The sequence below is a fragment of the Oncorhynchus kisutch genome, linkage group LG4 (genome assembly GCF_002021735.2).
Source record: "Oncorhynchus kisutch isolate 150728-3 linkage group LG4, Okis_V2, whole genome shotgun sequence".
NCBI lineage: Eukaryota > Metazoa > Chordata > Actinopteri > Salmoniformes > Salmonidae > Oncorhynchus > Oncorhynchus kisutch.
This window is the reverse complement of record NC_034177.2, coordinates 635,101-653,206: the sequence shown is the minus strand read 5'-3', so window position 1 is coordinate 653,206 and position 18,106 is coordinate 635,101. Positions and strand designations below refer to the sequence as shown.

At 42.7% G+C, this 18,106-nt stretch overlaps 1 protein-coding gene across 2 annotated transcripts; it reads left to right on the top strand.

The window, feature by feature from the left end:
- Positions 1 to 7,984: 7,984 nt before the first annotated feature.
- On the top strand, positions 7,985 to 14,890 carry sft2d2a (SFT2 domain containing 2a). Of its 2 annotated transcripts, XM_020479728.2 has the most exons (8): positions 7,985 to 8,483; positions 8,710 to 8,799; positions 10,522 to 10,607; positions 10,851 to 10,932; positions 11,088 to 11,123; positions 14,046 to 14,104; positions 14,213 to 14,242; positions 14,387 to 14,890. In XM_020479728.2, exons 1-8 carry the CDS (start codon positions 8,418 to 8,420, stop codon positions 14,424 to 14,426), a joined length of 489 nt encoding a protein of 162 aa, XP_020335317.1. In that variant the 5' UTR covers positions 7,985 to 8,417; the 3' UTR covers positions 14,427 to 14,890. The 2 variants fall into 2 exon arrangements, with proteins under 2 accessions (XP_020335317.1, XP_031678106.1); XM_031822246.1 differs by lacking the exon at positions 14,046 to 14,104 and having other exon boundaries at positions 8,017 to 8,483.
- Positions 14,891 to 18,106: the final 3,216 nt, after the last annotated feature.

Below are 18,106 nucleotides of genomic sequence, written 5' to 3'. Positions count from 1 at the left end.
TTAATATACATACAGTACCAGTCAAAAGTTTGGACACCTCCTCATTCCAGGCTTGTTCTTTATTTTTACTATTTTTGACATTGTTGAATCATAGTGAAGACATCAAAAATATGAAATAACACACATTGAATCATGTAGTACACCAAAAAAGTTAAATGAAACAAGATTCTTCAAAGCAGCCACCCTTTGCTTTGATGACAGCTTTGCACACTTGACATTCTCTCAAACAGCTTCACCAGGAATGCTTTTCCAACAGTCTTGAAGGAGTTCCCACATATGCTGAGCACTTGTCTGTTTTTCCTTCATGGTCGAATTGCTGCAAAGAAACCACTACTAAAGGACACCCATAATAAGAAGAGACTACACTTTAATAATGTTTACATATCTTGCATTATTCATCTCATATGTATATACTGTATTTTATACTATCTATTGCATCTTGCCTATGCCGCTCTGTCATTGCTCATCCATATATTTATATATTCTTATTCCATTCCTTTTCTTAGATTTGTGAATATTAGGTAGTTGTTGTGGGATTGTTAGATTACTTGTAAAATAATGCTGCACTGTCGGAACTAGAAGCGCAAGCATTTCGCAACACTCGCAATGACATCTGCTAACCATGTGTATGTGACCAGAACAATTTGATTTGAGACTTGCTTGGGACAAGAAACACGAGCAATGGACATTAGACCGGTGCAAATCTGTCTGATGAGTCCAAATTTGAGATGTTTGGTTCCAACCACTGTCTCTTTGTGAGACGCAGAGTAGGTGAACGGATGATCTCTGCATGTGTGGTTCCCACCGTGAAGCATGGAGGAGGAGGTCTGATGGTGTGGGAATGCTTTGCTGGTGACACTCAGTGATTTATTTAGAATTCAAGGCACACTTAACCAGCATGGGTACCACAGCATTCTGCAGCGATACGCCATCCCATCTGATTTGCGCTTAGTGGGACTATCATTTGTTTTTCAACAGGACAATGACCCAACACACCTCCAGGCTGTGTAAGGGCTATTTGACCAAGAAGGAGAGTGATGGAGTGCTGCATCAGATGACATGGCCTCCAAAATCACCCGACCTCAACCCAATTGAGATGGTTTGGGATGAGTTAGACCACAGAGTGAAGGAAAATCAGCCAACAAGTGCTCAGCATACGTGGGAACTCCTTCAAGACCATTAGAAAAGCATTCCTAATGAAGCTGGTTGAGGCAATGCCAAGAGTGTGTGAAGCTGTCAAGGCAAACGGTAGCTACTTTGAATAATATATATTTGAATTTGTTTAACCCTTTTTTGGTTACTACATGATTCCATGTGTTATTTCATATTTTTGATGCCTTTACTATTATTCTACAGTGTAGAAAATAAAGAAAAATAAAGAAAAATCCTTGACTGAGTAGGTGTGTCCACATTTTGACTGGTACTTTATATGCACGAATTGAATGTGAGATAGTGTTGTGTGTTTCTTGGCCCAAGCAAGTCTCTTCTTATTTATGTCCTTCAGTAGTGTTTTCTTTGCAGCAATTCCACCATGAAGGCCTGTTTCACACAGTCTCCTCTGAACAGCTGATGTTGAGATGTGTCTGTTACTCTGGGAAGCATTTATTTGGGCTGCCATCTGGTGCAGGTAACTCTAGGTCTTCCTTTCCTGTGGTGGTCCTCATGAGAGCCAGTTTCATTATAGCGTTTGATTGTTTTTGCGACTGCACTTGAAGAAACTTTCAAAGTTCTTGAAATGTTCTGGATTGACTGACCTTCATGTCTTAAAGTAATGATGGACTGTCATTTCTCTTTTCTTATTTGAGCTGTTCTTGCCATAATATGGACATGGTCTTTTACCAAATAGGGCTATCTTCTGTATACCACCCCTACCTTTTCACAACACAACTGATTGGCGCAAACGCATTAAGGAAAGAAATTCCCACAAATTAACATTGAAGAAGGCACACCTGTTAATTGAAATGCATTCCAGGTGACGACCTCAGGAAGCTGGTTGAGAGAATGCCAAGAGCAGTGGCATTCACTGAACAATACATTAATTGCACTATAACAGTGACAAACGGTGCCCACAAACTGTTAAAGCCTACATAAAGCTGTCCCAACAGCAGAGGCCCAACAGTAGTTCCAACACCTGACCACTGCTACACCTGGCTATCATCAGAGCCTTGTCTGGCAGAGAAACAGTTCATTCAGCCTCGTTTACTTCCTTTGAAAAAACATAGCTTATATGGCTGACTTGGTCAATATAACTATTTGTTCAGCACTTTTGAAATGTACAGCGAAAGAATTCAGAACATGGGCTGTTCTTACAGTATTCTCCCTGTAAACCAGGTCAGAACCGTAGGATAAATAAAGGGGGCATATACAGTAAGCAGAAAATGAAAGCTCTTACAATATTCAATGATTACATTTCTCTAAAACAGGTTATAGGCTACATGTGCACCACCAAGTCAGAACAGTAGGTGAAATTAAGAGGGGAAAATATACCAATTTATTAGGGTGAGGCACATGGGCTGATAACAGCTTACTACACAACATCAAATCAAATGTCACATGCGCCTTAAAGTGAAATGCTTACTTACAAGGCATAACAAACAATGCAGTATAAAAACATATATATAATTACAATAAAATACCTTAAAAAAATAAGAATAAGAAATAAAAAGAAAGAATTAAAGAGCAGCAGTAAAATAACAATAGCGAGGCTATATACAGGGTAACGTTAAAGAGTCATTGTGCAGGGCACCTGTTAGTCGAGGTAATTGAGGTAATATGTACATTTAGGTTGAGTTATTAGAGTGACTGTGCGTAGATAATAACAGAGTAGCAGCAGTGTAAAAGGGGGGGGGGGATTCAAATAGTCTGGGTAGCCATTTAAATATTCAGGAGTCTTATGGCTTGGGGGTAGAAGCTGTTTGTGGTAGCAGTGAGAACAGTCTATGAGTAGGGTGGCTGGAGTCTTTGACAATTGTAGAACCTTTTGAGGATCTGAGGACCCATGCCAAATCTTTTCAGTCTCCTGAGGGGGAATAGGTTTTGTTGTGAACTCTTCACGACTGTCTTGGTGTGCTTGGACCATGTTAGATTGTTAGTGATGTGGACACCAAGGAACTTGAAGCACTCAACCTGCTCCACTACAGCCCCGTCAATGAGAATGGGGGTGTGCTCGGTCCTCCTTTTCCTGTAGTCCACAATCATCTCCTTTGTCTTGATCACGTTGAGGAAGAGGTTGTTGTCCTGGCACCACACAGCCAGGTCTCTGACCTCCTCCCTATAGCCTGTCTCAACGTTGTCGGTGATCAGGCCTACCACTGTTGTGTCATCGGCAAACTTAATGATGGTGTTGGAGTCGTGCCTGGGCGTGCAGTCATGAGTGAACATGGAGTACAGGAGGAGACTGAGCACGCAGCCATGAGGGGCCCCTGTGTTGAGGATCAGCGTGGCAGATGTGTTGCTACCTACCCTGACCACCTGGAGGTGGCCTGTCAGGAAGTCCAGGATCCAGTTGCAGAGGGAGGTGTTTAGTCACAGGGTCCTTAGCTTATGATGAGCTTTAGCCTACCTGGTTAAATAAAAGGTGAAATAAAAAATACATTTTAAAATTTTAAAAACTCAGTCAGATTTCCCGGTTCGGAGTTAACAGTTGTTTTGAGCGCGGCAGAAAGCATGATGGATTGTTGAATGTTTATCATTTTAAGCTTGGAAAGAGACCCTTAAACCCAGACTTGGGACCACACAGCCACACCACTGAATAACAGGCTAGTGATTGCTTTGCAATGCTTGCAGTTAGCCACTATTTCCTTCCAAACCACTCATTGTTAAATTTGAGATTTCCCACTTGTTGTGTAATGTTTCTATCCAATGGCCGATAAATTTAATCTACAATTTCTCTTCATTTGACAAGGATTAAAAAGCATTTCCCAGTAGATTGTCGACTTGATTCGTGATGATGACTGCTCGCTTGCTAGCTAAGATTTTGAAAGTATGATGTTGACATGATCAGTCCAATCAGAGCTACTGTAGATATCATGTGATTTGACATAATTTTATCTGTGGCCAATGACCTTGAACCTTCTTAGATGAGCACTGTAACTCTATGGCAGCACCCAAGGAGCTTGAATTTTCAAGCTTAGATTTGGTGGTGAAGTAGTTTCCCCATGAGTGACAGACAGTGGTGTAAAGTACCTAAGTAAAAATACTTTAAAGTACTACTTAAGTAGTTTCTGTGGGTGTCTGTACTTTACTTTACAATTTATATTTGTCCAACTTTTACTTTCACTACATTCCTAAAGAAAATAATGTACTTTTTACTCCATACATTTTCCCTGACACCCAAAAGTACTCGTTACATTTTGACAAGAAAATGGTCCAATTCACTTATCAAGAGAACTTCCCTGGTCATCCCTACTGCCTCTGATCTGGCGGACTCACTAAACACAAATGCTTAGTTTTTAAATTATGTCTGAGTGTGCCCCTGGCTATCCATAAAAAATATATGTAATTGTCCCATCTGGTTTGCTTAATATAAGGAATTTGAAATGGCTTATACTTTTACTTTTGATACTTAAGTACATTTTAGCAATTCCATTGACTTTTGATACTTAAGTATATTTTAAAGGAAAAATAGTTTTGGATTTTTACTCAAGTAGTATTTTACTAGGTGACTTCACTTTTACTTGAGTCATTTTCTATTAACTTAAGGTTGTGTAACGACCCTGGGTTTATAAGCGCGGAAATCAACTCTGCCGCATGAGCATGCTTTTGCGGCACAGTCGATGTATGTAATAGCAGGGAGCAGGTCTCAAACCCTCGACTTTCGAGCCCGAGATCCGGTACGCTATCGGCAAAAGAATGCTCGTGCGGCAGAGCCGATTTCCGCGCTAATAAACACTATCTTTAATTTGAGTATGAAAATGTAGTACTTTTCCCACCACTTTTATGTAAGCATTCCACGGTAAGGTCTACCCCGTAGTATTCGGCGCATGTGACAAATACAATTTTATTTGGTGACAGAACACTGACCCAATCACGGCGCAACAAGAGAACATTACCCAATCACAGCGCAACTACAGAACAATACCAACCTCTACGCTCCATATTTTCCGCTGGCTGCCCCACCACCAGAGAAAGCACTGAGCTAGGCTGAAACACTTGCGAAAGCGATCAAATCTGTCGAATGAAGCACAGCAACTGGACGCAAACCATAGTTTGCAGTGCATCAGTACCACTGTCATGAAGGACGTAAACTCAAGCACCGAAGTAACAACTGAGGTGGAACCAACAACAGGAGTGGAACTCACCCAGCCTCCCAGACCTGCAGTCGAGAGGAGACTACCAGGGCACAGACCGTATGTGAAGTGGCCTGGCGCCAGTGACAAGAAGTTGTGGGAAACAGTGAATACTGACCTTACCTTGACCCTTGAGAAACTTCGAGGCACAGTGGAGAAGAAGTTGGAGAGGATGGGGGACATCATCTATGAGTACGCGGCAGAAAGCTTTGGAGTGCAAGAGGCAAAAGGTGGGAGAAAGGTTCCAACCCCACCAGTTTCCAGGAGGCAACAAGAAATCAAGCGCCTCGTTCAAGAAAGGAGACAGCTTAAGATACAGTGGAAGAAGGCCTCGGAAGTGGAAAAGGAAGGCAATGAGGCACTTCAGGCTGACATCAAAACCCGGATGGCATCCCTCCGTAGAGCAGAGAACCTACGGAAACGCAGAAGGAAGAAAGAACAAACTAGAACTCGATTCTATAAAGATCCCTTCAAGTTCCTTAAAAGTCTCTTCACGAAGGAAAAAAGTAGAGCTCTAAAAACAACAAAGAAAGACCTAGAGGAGCACCTGAGAACAACAAACTTTGACTCAAAGCGACATGAACATCTGGCCATCCCATCAGATATCCCACCCATTGAACCCCCGGAACATCATATTGAGACCAGCCCTCCGACATGGAAAGAGGTGGAAAACACAGTTCGACAGGCAAGAACAGCATCAGCCCCGGGGCCAAATGGAGTCCCGTACAAAGTGTATAAGAATGCACCAGACATCCTGAGGTTCCTCTGGAGGCTTATGAGAACAGCTTGGCAAAAGAAGATAATACACAAAGTGTGGCGTAGGGCAGGCGGGGTCCTGATCCCTAAGGAGAAGGATGCAGTGAACATCAGCCAATTCCGCCCAATCTCCTTACTGAATGTACAGTAAGGCTCTCCAGAGGGTAGTGAGGTCTGCACAACGCATCACCGGGGGCAACGCAACTACCTGCCCTCCAGGACACCTACACCACCTGATGTCACAGGAAGGCCATAAAGATCATTAAGGACAGCAAGCTACTGCATCTTGCCTATGCTGCTCTGTACCATCACTCATTCATATATCTGTATGTACATATTCTTTATCCCCTTTACACTTGTGTCTATAAGGTAGTAGTTTTGGAATTGTTAGCTAGATGACTTGTTGGTTATTACTGCATTGTCGGAACTAGAAGCACAAGCATTTCGCTACACTCGCACTAACATCTGCTAACCATGTGTATGTGACAAATAAAAGTTGATTTGATTTGATCTAGCTGCCGAAGCACGGCATCATGGCTGGAACACAGAAGTCCGACCAGTGGAGGTGGGCTGCAGAGGTTTTGTGGCAACATCTACAACCAGACTGCTTAGAGACCTGGGAATTAAGGGCCAGAGCCAGCGTTCGGCAATCAAAGCTGTATCGGAGGCGGCAGAAGGCAGCAGTCAGTGACTCTGGATGAAGAGGAAAGACCCCAGCTGGGCCCCGAAGTGAGAGGGCCAGGAGGTATGCGGTCAACAATGCTTGACTCAGGGAGGATGCCCCTGCCATGCATAGTCCCATGGGATGTTGGCTATCAACAACAAGGCAACTCCTATGACTAATTGGGAATGGGACGCAAGCGTAGGATTGACCACCCTGTCGCTGACCGCCTTTGGGGAGGGTGTATAGTGTGAATGGCAGAAACACCCTAGGAACCAAAGGTACACTACTGACGATGCGCTCCCCAAATTTCACCAGGCTCAGTGTTCATGAACTCTTGGAAGTGCTTGCACAAAGGATAGTAACATCTCATCCTGTGTTCTTGGAATCTCACAGAATTAGCTATTCAAGTTAGCTAGCTAACATTAGCTAGTTAAGAGTCGATAGCTAGCTAGTTAGATACTGGCTAGCTAACTAGAGATGTTACAGCAACCCACAATCAGATTTATTTTCCTGTTGCACAAAATTAGCTTTTTGGATGACATAAACAGCTTTTAAATTTAGCTAGGCCTTCAGACACTGTGTAAAACAGATAGCAAACTAGTTATCAGATTAGCTGGATAACACATTCACATTGCCTAAAGTGAAATGTAGCCAGACCTTCATAGCAGTGATCCATGCAAGTTGTCCTGTTTCAACGAACCCTAACAAAACAGCAGTTGATCCTTAGCTTCCCCTAGTAGCTAAACATCTTCTTGCAGCGTTCCGGCAGACTAGAAGCTTAGCGGTTTGCAATAATGCGCAGGTCCCAGATGAGAGCGCGTGAGTGATTTCCATTGTTTTTACTTCTGCGTGTGCATGTGACACAAGCTCGTCCATGTAACAGCATGAATATAAAACGTTAAGCACTTAGGCTGTGAGTGCTGGGGGTAAAAAAATCAGCCTCGAAGACAATTAATGGAAAAAAAATCTATGTTTTTGGCGCAAAGGTGATAACGAGGGTGTATTTTTAGCAAAGAATATGGACAACTCTACAGAGCCAGATCTTGCCCATTCAGAAGTGTCAGGACACCATATTTAGTACGCTCCAAACCCAACATAAATTGTTCCATGGTATATATACAAACACCCACACAGGACCTATTGAAGGTCAGAGCTGTCCATGTCTGAATTGAAAGCAAAAAAGTAAAGGTGTATTATAATTGTTAATACTGTATGACTATTATTGTTGTTGTTCCACTTATAATAATGCATTTGTGCCTTAACCCCGATAGAGAATTCAACTTTCCAAATGTGCTACAAAGACACTATTGGAATTGTCTTTCTGGGCTCGGCATCAGTTAAACTGCAGTACTGCAAGTCTCCTCTCGGTACATGGGATGGCGTGAAAACCGGAACCCTGGACCCTTGAAAGAATTCCTCAACTTCAAAACTTTGTTCTCTCCATAGCAAAGCTAGCTTAGTTTCTATGCTGTACTCACTACTGGCCTCGTTTGCTGTGATTGAACGGTAAAGACACACCCAATAAACACCCGCATCAAACCACACCCCTAAGACAACTCACTGTTTGCGTGGCTTTCGCTCTTTGAAATATGCTATCGAAACTTATTGTTTCTGCTTCGTGATTAAAATCATCACACCGGGAAGCAACATAAATCAAACATCGGATCATCACTGCTGACTTACTGCGCTCAGCCAACGCGTTAAAAGTCATGGACAAACTTAAATCAGTTTTGAGCGGAACGGATGGACCGAATGAAAACGGCAACATCTTGCAGGTAAAAAAACGAATTGATCAAATGTAGTATAAATTGATATTATAGACTCATACTTAAACATTTAATCCACTGTCATTATTATATAAACATAATAATTTGATTTACCCAGTGTAAAATATGTGAAAGTAAACGAATCTAATTTAATGTAAGGTATATTCCTAAATCAATGCATCTTCTCTCTCATGTGAACCTGTGGATCCTCACGAAATGACTTTACTTGGTTCAGGCAGCGAATGAAGCATCTACTTTGGGTTGGGGTACACGAGTGAAGGGATTTATTATCTGTTTTGTGATTGGGGTCACCTGCTCAATCTTGGTAAGTGGATTTGAATATGTTGCTTTCCTATATACAATTATTTACAGTATTACAATGTGTGTTTGTGCTTATTTGCGCACCACCCATTTCTGATCAAGAGACACCTGATCCAGAGAGATGTGGTGCTACAGGTTTATCCTGAGCTCAGGAATGTGCAACAACTAGCATGCTAGTTGTTCCTGTAAACTTCCAGTCATTGTGCTTTCAGTTAGCTTTGGCTCAGGAAGCTACCTCTAACTTTCTTCATACTGGACACAGCGACATACAAATGGTATCCACAAGTTCATCTGACTCTAGGGAAGTAGGTAAAGGGCTTCGTTGCCAAAATCCCTTTAAAGGAAATGGTTCACTTGCAGCTTGTTTTACTGGGTACACCTGACAAACTGGCATTAGTCACTAATATATGGTCTGAAATCTGGCATGGTTCTATAGGAGTCCTGTAGGAACTTGTCATGTAGATACCTTACAGCCCCCATGCATCATCATTGTACGTCTAGATACCTTACAGCCCCCATGCATCATCATTGTACGTTGAGATACCTTACAGCCCCCATGCATCATCACTGTACGTCTAGATACCTTACAGCCCCCATGCATCATCACTGTACGTCTAGATACCTTACAGCCCCCATGCATCATCACTGTACGTTGAGATACCTTACAGCCCCCATGCATCATCACTGTACGTCTAGATACCTTACAGCCCCCATGCATCATCATTGTACGTCTAGATACCTTACAGCCCCCATGCATCATCACTGTACGTCTAGATACCTTACAGCCCCCATGCATCATCGCTGTACGTCGAGATACCTTACAGCCCCCATGCATCATCACTGTACGTCTAGATACCTTACAGCCCCCATGCATCATCACTGTACGTCTAGATACCTTATAGCCCCCATGCATCATCACTGTACGTCTAGATACCTTACAGCCCCCATGCATCATCACTGTACTTCTAGATACCTTACAGCCCCCATGCATCATCACTGTACTTCTAGATACCTTACAGCCCCCATGCATCATCACTGTACGTCTAATAAATCACTGTTTATTTCATAAAAATAACTCCAAACATATTTTTTATCATTTATTTCCCTGAGCTTCCTTTTGCCATTGAAATTCTCAATCTGGGCGTGTTGATACAAATTAAAATATATTTACATACACAGCCCTGCTTGGCAGATAGAATTATCTAGACCAGAGGTATTCAACCCTTACCCTATGAGGTCCGGTGCCTGCTGGTTTTCTGTTCTACCAGATAATGAATTCTACACACCTGGTGTCCCAGGTCTAAATCAGTCCCTGATTAGAGGGGAACAATGAAAAATGCAGTGGAACTGGCTTCGAGGTCCAGCGTTGAGTTTGAAGGGTCTAGACTCACTAGAGCTTACTCTGCTTACCCCTTCATAGTAGGAGGATGCATGTGCAAATTAAACATGACTGGTCATTGGTCAGAATAATCTGATCAGATTGTGATGTCATGCTCTGGGACAAAAACTCCATTCCACATGAACAGGCTGAACTTTTAAAATGCTCTTACATTTTAAAAGGGCATTCTCATAATTTTCACAATTTCAGAGTGTTATTTCGACATCATAGTGTGGAAATATCATAAAAACAGCATTTTGACTGCACTGACCCTTTAAAAATGGTTATATTAATGACATCTTCAGTTTTGAGGTTGAAACTGATAAATGATCTGTCTTGCCTCTACAGGGAGTCTGTATGCTCTTCATCCCCAAAGTAGGAATCCTCCTCTTCATCATATTTTATACCTTTGGAAACATCTGTTCACTCTGCAGGTGAGATTCAGCAGAATGCCCTCAACACCTGACGACTCAGGACCTTTTCAGTATGGCATTTCCTTCATGACAAATATGATTCAGTTCACTGTCCATGCCCTGATATGTGATTCTCTCCTTAGAAACATGTCATCAATTTATAACAGAGGTTGATTGTGTCCTATGTGAGTGTTTCCTTAGCCGTCTCTAACTAAACCTAACCTGTCCTCAGCACCGTAGATAATAACAGTTCTGTCCTATCAGCACCATGTTCCTGATGGGACCAGTCAAACAGCTGAAGAGGATGTGTGACAAGACCAGAGCTCTGGCCACTACTATCATGTTGGTGAGTACCAGCTACTAATGTTAGGTTTAGAAAGGACTGCATTCCAATTGATGTCATTTTGCAGCACTATGTGAATATGAAAAGAATGAGAATCCTAGAAAGAAACCAAAGGTACATCAAGTTTGAATTCACCTATTTTCTATTCTCTTTTCTAGACATGTCTTGTGTTGACTCTCTGTGCAGCCTTCTGGGTAAGCCTATATTTGGATTAATTTTGTGATGTCTTCAGCAAGTTTTTATTTGGCTGTTCGTGCGTACAAAAAAATATTCGGTAGCCGAAGCCTACACCCGCTAGTTAGTGATTGGTCAACAGTACTACTCCTAGTAGGAGCAGGAACTATGGACAGGATTTCTTCAATTAAGTGTTTGTCATTCAATGAGAGATGACTAGTTTTAATGCACGTTTTTTTTACTTCAGAAATACTGCGCAAAACATCTTAGCAAGACGTCTAAATGAATGATTTCTTGATTTATCTTAGATTAATTCTGATTTATTTTGAGGAAGTGTTATGGCTATGTTGCTACGGTGGATCACGAGGGACAAACAACAGTAATATTGCCAGGTCTTTAGGGAGTATGTGAGCATAGACATTCGCTTCGCCTAGCTGAGTTGTGCTAAGAGCAAATTGAACGTGTGCTGCTAGGAGCAAATTGAACATATACACTACATGGCCAAAAGTACCTGCTCGTCGAACATCTCATTCCAAAAAACATGAGCATTAATATGGTGTTGATTTCCCCCCCCCCCCCCCTTTGCAGCTATAACAGCCTCCACTCTTCTGGGAAGGCTTTCCAATAGACGTTGAAACTCTGCTGCAGGGACTTGCTTCCATTCAGGCACAAGATCATTAGTGAAGTTTTTTTATTTTTTATTTTACCTTTATTTAACAAGTCAGTTAAGAACAAATTCTTATTTTCAATGATGGCCTGGGAACAGTGGGTTAACTACCTGTTCAGGGGCAGAACGACAGGCTACCCTGCCGCCCCAGGGCATTGATGTTGGGCGATTAGGCCAGGCTCGCAATCCGCATTCCAATTCATGCCAACGGTGTTTGATGGTTGAGTTTAGGGCACTGTGCAGGCAAGTCAAGTTCTTCCACAACGATCTCAACAAAATATTTCTGTATGGACCTCGCTTTGTGCACGGGGGCATTGTCATGCTGAAACAGGAAAGGGCCTTCCCCATGCTGTTGCTATAAAGTTGGAAACACAGAATCATCTAGAATATCATTGTATGCTGTAGTGTTAAGATTTCCCTTCACTGGAACTAAGGGGCCTAGCCCGAACCATGAAAAATAGCCCCAGACCATTATTCCTCCTCCACCAAACTTTACAGTTGTCACTATGCATTAGGGCAGGTAGCGTTCTCCTGGCATTCGCCAAACCGAGATTTGTCTGTCGGACTGCCTGATGGTGAAATGTGATTCATCACTCCAGAGAACATGTTTCCAATGCTCCAGAGTCCAATGGTGGGGAGCTTTGCACCACTCCAGCCAACGCTTAGCATTGCGCATGGTGATCTTAGGCTTGTGTGCGGCTGCTCTGCCATGGAAACCCATTTCATGAAGCTCCCGAGGAACAGTTATTGTTCTGACATTGCTTCTGTAACAGTATAACTTTAGACCGTCCCCTCACCATACCCGGGCGCGAACCAGGGACCCTCTGCACACATCAACAACAGTCACCCACGAAGCATCGTTACCCATCGCTCCACAAAAGCCGCGGCTTTTGTGGAGCGATGGGTAACGATGCTTCGTGGGAACTAAGGGGAACTACTACTTCAAGGTCACAGAGCAAGTGACGTCACCGATTGAAACGCTATTTAGCGCGCACCGCTAACTAAGCTAGCAGTTTCACATCCGTTACACTTCCAGATGCAGTTTGAAACTCGGTAGTGAGTGTTGCACCTGTAGTCAAAGATCAGCTCCTCTGTCTTGATCATGTTGAGGGAGAGGTTGTTGTTCTGGCACCACACTGTCAGGTCTCTGACCTCTTCCCTATAGGCTGTCTCATCGTTGTTGGTGATCAGGCCTACCACCGTTGTTGTCGGAAACTTAATTTTGGAGTAGTTTGGCCATGCAGTCGGGTGAACAGAGTACAGCAGGAGACGAAGCACCCCTGACGGGCCCCCGTGTTGAGGATCAGTGTGCCAGATGTGTTGTTGCCTACCCCATACCACCTGAGGTCGTCCCGTCTGGATGTCCAGGATCCAGTTGCAGAAGGAGGTGTTTAGTCCCCGGGTCCTTAGTTTAGTGATGAGCTTTGAGGGCACTATGGGGTGGGAAAGGGCAGTGTTGAGTGCAATAGATTGCGTCATCTGTGGATCTGTTGGTGCAGTATGCAAATTGGAGTTTGAGTGGGTCTAGGGTTTCTGGGATTATGGTGTTTGTGAGCCATGACCAGCCTTTCAAAGCACTTCATGGCTACTGGCGTAAATGCTACGGGTTGGTAGTCATTTAGGCAGGTTGCCTTGGTGTTCTTGGGCACAGGGACTATGCAGCTCGTTGAGTGAAGTCTTAGTGCCATTATCTATTTTTGGTGGTAAAATCTTCAGCTACGAAAAAGATTATAGATTTTATTTTTCCTTTATTTAACTAGGCAGGTCAGTTAAGAACAAATTCAAATTTTCAATGATGGCCTAGGAACAGTGCCTGTTCAGGGGCAGAATGACAGATTTGTACCTTGTCAGCTCGGGGATTTGAACTTGCAACCTTCCGGGTACTAGTCCAACGCTCTAACCACTAGGCTACCCTGACACCCCAAGTAAATGGTAAATAGTGTGGTCTACAGCTTCATATGAGATACTCTACCTCAGGCGAGCAAAACCTTGAGTCTTTAATATTAGATTTTGTTATATTAGATCACCAGCTGTTATTGACAAATCGACACATCCACTAATTTGAAGGGATGTCCACATACTTGTGTATATATAGTGTATGTTCTGATAGGAGCAAACTGAACATACCGTGCATTTGGAAAGTATTCAGACCCCTTTTCCAAATTTTGTGTTACAGCCTTATTCTAAAATTAATAATCTCCTCAATCTACACACTATAGCCCATATGATAAATTTGATGATAATACATTTGATTTATTAACTGTGTTTTTTCTAGTGGGTGAACTTTGGTCTCGCTTTGTTGTTTTGCATTTTGCAAGTCCTAGCATTTGCCTGGTGAGTTTTGTTCCTATTATAATGTGTTTTATATCTATGACAACAGTTTCAGGCTTTGATGGATGTGGAATGTGTTTAATGGAATGATCTGTCTTCTCTTCTCTGCAGGTATGGCTTGTCATATATCCCTTTTATCAGGTTTGTTATCTTATCATTCATGAAGATAATTTTCTGTTTTAAAGACTACAGTTGGGTCTATGTTGGAATTTATCAGAACTGAACAGATATGTATTTTGACATTATACAGTACACCTGGTTGTTCCCTTATTGTTTTTACCCCAGAGATGCCATCCTGAAGATTATTACCATGTGTGTAAAGTGAAGACACCAGACTGGCCTGTCAGCTTGAAGGAACAACTGTGCCTCGGTTACAAAGGATATCTTTCTGGTCTGAGCTTCATGGATACATGTTTGAAACTGAATGTTGTATTGTCCATAACTTTGACACGCTGCTTGAGAACGGGCCAACCAACTCCTTACAGTAAAATTGTACTACCTCTATACCCTTCCATTTAAAAAATGTTAATGGTATTTTTTTATCCTTTGTATTTCCACTATTAGGGAAGTATTGTGCTTTGGGTTTATTTAGATGGTTTGACCATTTCTAGTGGAAACATTTGTCTGTTTTACTATGTATATCTGTTCGCTACTGTGGGGAAATGGTTGCTGATGAGAAGTAAGAACATGTAATTATTTGATCCAATTGTTGAATTGTTTTTCATAAGGTCTCTGCATATGCTGTAAATATCTGAATGTATTATAAAGGTTTATAAATGAAGGACTTTATTCATTGCTAAATGGTTGTGATTCAGAAACCTTGATGTTTTGATTTATTCTTAGTATCTCCAGAGGTGGTTATACTTTAGCATAATGATTTCCCATATCAAGCCAAAAACAGTAGAGGGAAGTCTACAAGGAAAGATGTTAGAAACACATTCACCACACCTAGGAAAGATGTTTTCCTAATGGAATGAAACCTGCGAGGAAACCACATTAGGGATGGAAGAGGAAGCGAGACATCCCACTCCCAAATGTTTCTGTTTGAATAGGCTGGCTAGCTGAGAATGTCACAAACGATGCGCATGCTTCAATGATAAGGAAGTTGTGTGCTGTGGTTTTTGATGGCCAGATAGCAACAATGTTAAGAAACTGTCGCGGGGAATATTTTCAATTAGTTTCATATTGTTCTTGATACTGTGTTGTTTTGACTGTCATTGCTAATATGGCAATAATTCGCTAGCTAGCTAACCAACAACGGTAACAATGTTTTTGAAAGACAAGTGCTCATTGTGCAAATGTATGTTTTCAATAACCATTGTAGACCAAATCTAGTTTACATGTCAACAATCTAAGCCAAGCCCGTCTGCTTTGCCACGTCGTTGCACATGCGTCGGTTTTGTTGCTAAACAACCATCTATGGCCGTGTTCGAGAGCATCAACACGACTGCAGGCGGCTGCCAACGGACAGATCTACAAATCACCTTGCATCATAAATAACGACTCATTATTATGTGTAGATCACTTTGCCCATGATACTTTGCGGGTTTGATCCTCTCGCACACGGCCAGAGAACAAAGAAGTCTCTTATCGCATGGAATAATGAGGAGGAGGAGCTCTGGACCCTTCGTGTCCGAAAGTAATTTAGTCATTCATTGTAGTCATGGCGCTTTGTAGAGTTGCTATTTTCTCATTTGTTGTCATTTAACTCGTTTCTGGATTCCTCATGATATTAGTAAAGTCTAATTTAACCAACAAATATGATAGTCAGTATAAAAAAAAGGTTAAGTGTACAAGACTACATCACAGGAGGCTGCTGAGGGGAGGACGGCTCATAATAATGACCAGAACTTTGCTAATGGAATGGCTTCAAACACATGGAAACCATGTGTTGGATGTACACTATTTGATACCATTCCACCTATTCTGCTCCTGCCTTTCCTTTACCAAGAGCCCATTCTCCCCAAGGAAGGTGACACCTGTTGTACACATATCTGGCCGTGTTCGTAAAATCACTACATATCCCATGGAGCCAAGCTGGGAGAGGATGCCCATTGGCTGTGTTGGTAAAATCACTACTATCCCATGGAGCCAAGCTGGGAGAGGCTGCCCGTTGGCACAGTTCCAAGACCAGTCACAAATGTCCATGACGCCAATGACACTGGTGGTTCTCAAAACTGAACTTGGATCCGTGTTAAGTAGCAATGATAACCTTCCCCACTGTCGTCTTACACACACACACAACATGCACATACATTCCTACTGATGCCACACTTTAACATTCACCACATACGCTGCTGCTACTGTTTATCTATCCTGTTGCCTAGTCACTTTACCCCTACCTGCTCTCTGTGTACATAGCTACCTCATACCTGCAGTATTTCTGAAGTTTGGCAATGAGGATGAAAACTAGCATAGTTCAGCTAGCCAGCTAGTTTAGCCAGGGAAAACGAGCTCGGACTTAGGCTAATTCAAATCCAATTGTATTTGTCACATGCGCCGAACACAACAGGTGTAGACCTTATTGTGAAATGCTTAGTTACAAGCTCTTAACCAGCAATGCAGTTCAAGAAATAGTTAAAAAGTTGTCATTTTTAGGCCCTGATATCAGGAGGCTGTCAATAGTAAAACAAAGCTTAAAACCATGTTTGAGTGAGCCCTGAATCCACAAAATGCTTCCGAAACATTCCCCCTAACCTGAGTACCAGTCTGTTCAGCTAACATTCCCCCTAACCTGAGTACCAGTCTGTTCAGCTAACATTCCCCCTAACCTGAGTACCAGTCTGTTCAGCTAACATTCCCCCTAACCTGAAAATAGGGCCTGTGTTGTAGAAACCAGGGTCCTGTAGGACCTGCCTTGTTGATAGTGTTGTTAAGAAGGTAGAAACTAGGGCCTGTAGGACCAGGTCCTACAGGCCCTAGTTTCTACCTTCTTAACAACACTATCAACAAGGCAGGTCCTACAGGCCCTAGTTTCTACCTTCTTAACAGCACTATCACCAAGGCAGGTCCTACAGGCCCTGGTTTCTGCCTTCTTAACAACACTATCAACAAGGCAGGTCCTACAGGCCCTAGTTTCTACCTTCTTAACAACACTATCAACAAGGCAGGTCCTACAGGACCCTGGTTTCTACCTTCTTAACAACACTATCAACAAGGCAGGTCCTACAGGCCCTAGTTTCTACCTTCTTAACAGCACTATCAACAAGGCAGGTCCTACAGGCCCTGGTTTCTGCCTTCTTAACAACACTATCAACAAGGCAGGTCCTACAGGCCCTGGTTTCTACCTTCTTAACAACACTATCAACAAGACAGGTCCTACAGGCCCTGGTTTCTACCTTCTTAACAATACTATCAACAAGGCAGGTCCTACAGGCCCTAGTTTCTACCTTCTTAACAACACTATCAACAAGACAGGTCCTACAGGCCCTGGTTTCTACCTTCTTAACAATACTATCAACAGGGCAGGTCCTACAGGCCCTGGTTTCTACCTTCTTAACAACACTATCAACAAGGCAGGTCCTACAGGCCCTGGTTTCTACCTTCTTAACAACACTATCAACAAGACAGGTCCTACAGGCCCTAGTTTCTACCTTCTTAACAACACTATCAACAAGGCAGGTCCTACAGGCCCTAGTTTCTACCTTCTTAACAGCACTATCAACAAGGCAGGTCCTACAGGCCCTGGTTTCTGCCTTCTTAACAACACTATCAACAAGGCAGGTCCTACAGGCCCTAGTTTCTACCTTCTTAACAACACTATCAACAAGGCAGGTCCTACAGGACCCTGGTTTCTACCTTCTTAACAACACTATCAACAAGGCAGGTCCTACAGGCCCTAGTTTCTACCTTCTTAACAGCACTATCAACAAGGCAGGTCCTACAGGCCCTGGTTTCTGCCTTCTTAACAACACTATCAACAAGGCAGGTCCTACAGGCCCTGGTTTCTACCTTCTTAACAACACTATCAACAAGGCAGGTCCTACAGGCCCTGGTTTCTGCCTT

Coding starts and splice junctions, on each gene's coding strand:
- sft2d2a (XM_031822246.1), top strand. CDS start 8,418: ATGGACAAACTTAAATCAGTTTTGAGCGGAACGGATGGACCGAATGAA. Junction 8,800..10,521: donor GGGTCACCTGCTCAATCTTG/GTAAGTGGATTT, acceptor TTGCCTCTACAG/GGAGTCTGTATGCTCTTCAT. Junction 10,608..10,850: donor AACATCTGTTCACTCTGCAG/GTGAGATTCAGC, acceptor CTGTCCTATCAG/CACCATGTTCCTGATGGGAC.